Source organism: Punica granatum, chromosome 5, assembly GCF_007655135.1.
Source record: "Punica granatum isolate Tunisia-2019 chromosome 5, ASM765513v2, whole genome shotgun sequence".
NCBI lineage: Eukaryota > Viridiplantae > Streptophyta > Magnoliopsida > Myrtales > Lythraceae > Punica > Punica granatum.
This window is the reverse complement of record NC_045131.1, coordinates 8,531,495-8,535,272: the sequence shown is the minus strand read 5'-3', so window position 1 is coordinate 8,535,272 and position 3,778 is coordinate 8,531,495. Positions and strand designations below refer to the sequence as shown.

The following is a 3,778-nucleotide window of genomic DNA, read 5'->3' as shown; positions in this document are numbered from 1 at the left end:
TCGATATGTGCAATCAGAGGATTGTACAACAGAGTACAACCGAATCAGGGTTCTTATGCATACAAAGACAAGATAGATTAACTATTGTTTCCGTTGTGAGTCCATTCTCCAGAATGAGCTTGTGTTTTTCATTGACTTCCCTTAAATTACTGTGATCACGCCAAGCCCGGTATTGTCTGAGAGTAGTTAGAAGAGCACCTCGTGTTAGTCTCTCTCGCTTGAGCACGGAATAGGAAACCGGGCTCTAGTTCAGTTGTTAAGGCGGGTGTTTAAGAACATGTAACAACTTGTTGGTAGGGGAAAAAAAAAGACCACACGTTGTACCTGTGAGTGGGTATTGGGATTTATAATCCCACATAAAAAATAATAAAAGAAACCATGAGTTTATATATTTTTTAGGTACCACCACTTATCAGCATTTAAAAGTTCAAACTGATAAATGGTAGTACCCAAACTACATACAAACCAATGGATCTCTTCTTGATTTTCCAGTGTAGGATAATAATCCCCAACTCCCGCCCACATGTGCAACTTGTGACCTTTTTCTACTTACACGTGACAACGTGTGGTCTTTTTCTACCTACATATTGTCATGTGCCCCTAAACACCCGTCCCAACTGACCTGGAATCAGGCTCACCTTCCGTGCTTGAGTGAGGGGACTAAACTGAGGAGCTATTTTGGCTGCTCTCCGAAATACTAGGTTTGGTGCAGTGTTGGTGCGCATATGCACATCGGCGCACATATGCGTAACATGCGCTCTGATACCTATTGAATTTCCATTGGTCTCGTACGGGCTTAAGTCCATTTTCACTTAAAAACTCAAACTGATAAGTGGTGGTGTTCAAACTGCATATAAATTCATGGTTGATCTTTCATTTTTTCCACGTAGGATTATAATTCCCAACAATAAGACGTTGGCAATTAGCTGAAAATAAAGTTGCATGATATTTTTCATAGCTGGGAGAACATTTTCTTATAAGGTTACGCATGGGAGAAGGAAAAACACAGCTGAGGAAGATTATAATTATAGTTTGGACGGTCTTGTTCGTGGTATTTGCCACTCTCGGCCTTTTGTGCTGGGGACGTTTCGGTGTTAGAAGGGATACTGGCGGCAGCGGCGGACATTTTGGCCACCATGGTGGCGGTACCAGGTTTGGAGCTGGAGGTGAAGATAATGGCTGTGCATATGGAGCCACCGGAGGCAGTGGTTGTGGCGGTGGGGGTGGAGGAGGAGGTGGTGGAGGAGGCGGGGGTGGAGGCGGAGGTGCGGGTGCCTGATGGAATGTTTGTCACAAGCAGATATATATTGATAACAAATGTATTATCAATACTGGCATTTTCGGCGCTACTATTGGTATTATAAGAAACTTGTACGAGTCATCTTTTGTCTTGAAAGTTGTTTTCCACTCACTCCGATACAGTTCTGATGATACCCACTTGAAATATCGATCTCTGAGAACACTTGTGGGGACTTATAGCAAGCTGCAACTGAAGAAGTATGATCCGTATATCAAATTGATGATCAATGACAATGCATATGTTGCGATGTGATGAATATTTATCCCTTTTGTTCTTCACTTTCATTCTTCAGATGAGCCATTGCACTCAAAAGGTCGAGTTTTCTCAAGTGGGAGGGGACCGACGTGACCGTTTGGCTAATGAATTCACAGGTCAGGTTCATCGACAGAAGACTAAGAGGAAGACCCATCACTAGAATCGAGCTACATTTTGGTTTAGCAATTTCTTTTCATTATGCCTACTTTACAGTTATTTTGGCAATAAAGGATTTTATTTGCTAGAGAATTTTACTGCTATAAGTGGGGTTAGAAGACTACATTTGGATCATTATGACTTGAGAATAAAATTTTCAGAGATTTTTTTCTCTATTATCTGGCGATGTTACCGATTAAGTTTTTAATGAAAAAAAAGAAGAAAAAAGAAAAGGTGACAACTGATAAACGGCTAATAATTTGGATCACTCAATTGCAGCCTCCTCCACCGCAGCCCTCGCCACAGCCACCCTCACCACAGCCTCCTCCACCTCTGACACAGCTGCCCCCACCGCAGCCGCCTCCACCTCCGCCACATCCAACGCTGCCATATTCAACCGCTGACATGGCAGCTGCTGCCATGGTAGCCTGCGTAAGAATCAAATCACCATCTCTAGCACGGTCACTGCTGCTGCATCTTCGAGAACGGGAAGGAGGATTATACGACCCTGCTGCTTTCCTTTGAGGGAGAGAAGAAGGGGCTGCCAACTTTGGGATGACATTGATATCGGTCTTCTTCGGGGTCGTCTTGATCTCCTCCTTATTACTACATCGACAACGCCTATCCTTGCTTAAAAAACAACTCATTATTCACTCATGATCCCAATTTTGGAATTTGAGGGGGCATGATGAACGATAAGAATGAAGAATTCAGATTATTATTAGGATCTAGGCCTATAATTGATCTAGAAGCTCAAATTAATTGCAGATATTGCTAGCTAGATGCTGCGTTCTCATCTTTTTATGATCGGTTCAGTCTATGATCGATCCCCATTACTTGTTCAACCGCTCTCCTAATTTTAACGTGGTATCTTATATGATTGATCATTTAATCCAACTCGATGCCTAGCCCGAGAATGGTCCTGGTGGTTGTGCCATGGGCGGGCTTGACTCTAAGCCAACCGGAGGCCAGAGCATTTTAGAGAGTTGACTCAAGTGGTCATCTTGACCGTTAGGAGCAGACCAGCCAAGGCCGAACTAATTGCTCTTGCCAAAGTATTCGGTTTACGGAACGAGGTGAGAGTAAATCTTCGAGATGCAAAATCTATGGTCCAAATTTTGGCATCGTATCATCAAGACTTAAAACTCGATGATCGTGACTGAGTCGACAACAGGCATGTTATCGACGCATGAATCGTGATAACAGAGCCGTGTATTATGTGAAACGAATTGAAAAATTAACACAACGGTAATCTGTTTCTGTGTACAAGAAAGAATATATCCGTCTCTCCCGGAACTTGCTATATGTAGATGTTACATTCCGGAGGAGATGGCGGGGAATAGCATAGTAATTGACTTAACTTGTATCAAACATCGTCATAGCTGGCACCGCCACCGTCATAGCTGCAGCTGCCATCTCCGTGTTGGCGGATGGCCGTGCTGAGGCAGCAGCAGGCGAGGCCAAGCAGGACGATGAAGACCGATGCAGAGGCAAAAGCCTTGGCCCAGCTGGTCAGATAATAGTGCTCCATTAATCAAGCTTAAAAATTGAATTCTCCCTTCCTAGCTAGCTATTAGCTTCTTCTCTTCTTCTGCAGATCGAGTCGCTTCTTTGATTTCTTCGCAGGGTAGTACCGTTCTTCAATCTTAATGCCCAATGTGAAATGCAACAAGTCGGGCTAATCATCTGTTCATCCCACAACTTGTCATCGACAACTAATGTTTGTTGTCTGTCCTCCGCATCGTGTGAACTATGTATTATTAAATGATACACAAGAAATATAGAGGGGTATATCGAAGTGGTTTCGCCAAAGGGGGACCGACCGGATATCATCGAGCTAGACTGCACAAAATATGCGGGACCATGTTGGATATCATACAGAAATTACGTGTCTCATATCATGTACATCTAAATTATTCTGTGATGTTATCTCATCTGAATTCTTGTATCGACCACGTATTGTTTCCAACTCAATTACAGAGCTTTGCATATATATTAAATAAAGATTGATTAATGTGCTCGATTGATGACACATGCACGTGCACCAGTCTGTTCTATTAATAAGTT

General features: G+C 43.0%; 1 protein-coding gene across 1 annotated transcript; it reads right to left on the bottom strand.

Annotated features, from left to right (window-relative positions):
- Positions 1–1,980: 1,980 nt before the first annotated feature.
- On the bottom strand, positions 1,981–3,242 carry LOC116208931 (chorion class high-cysteine HCB protein 13-like). Its single transcript, XM_031542506.1, has 2 exons — positions 3,084–3,242; positions 1,981–2,337 (listed from the first exon to the last, which is right to left on the bottom strand). Exons 1-2 carry the CDS (start codon positions 3,240–3,242, stop codon positions 1,981–1,983), a joined length of 516 nt encoding a protein of 171 aa, XP_031398366.1.
- Between the last annotated feature and the right edge of the window lie 536 nt (positions 3,243–3,778).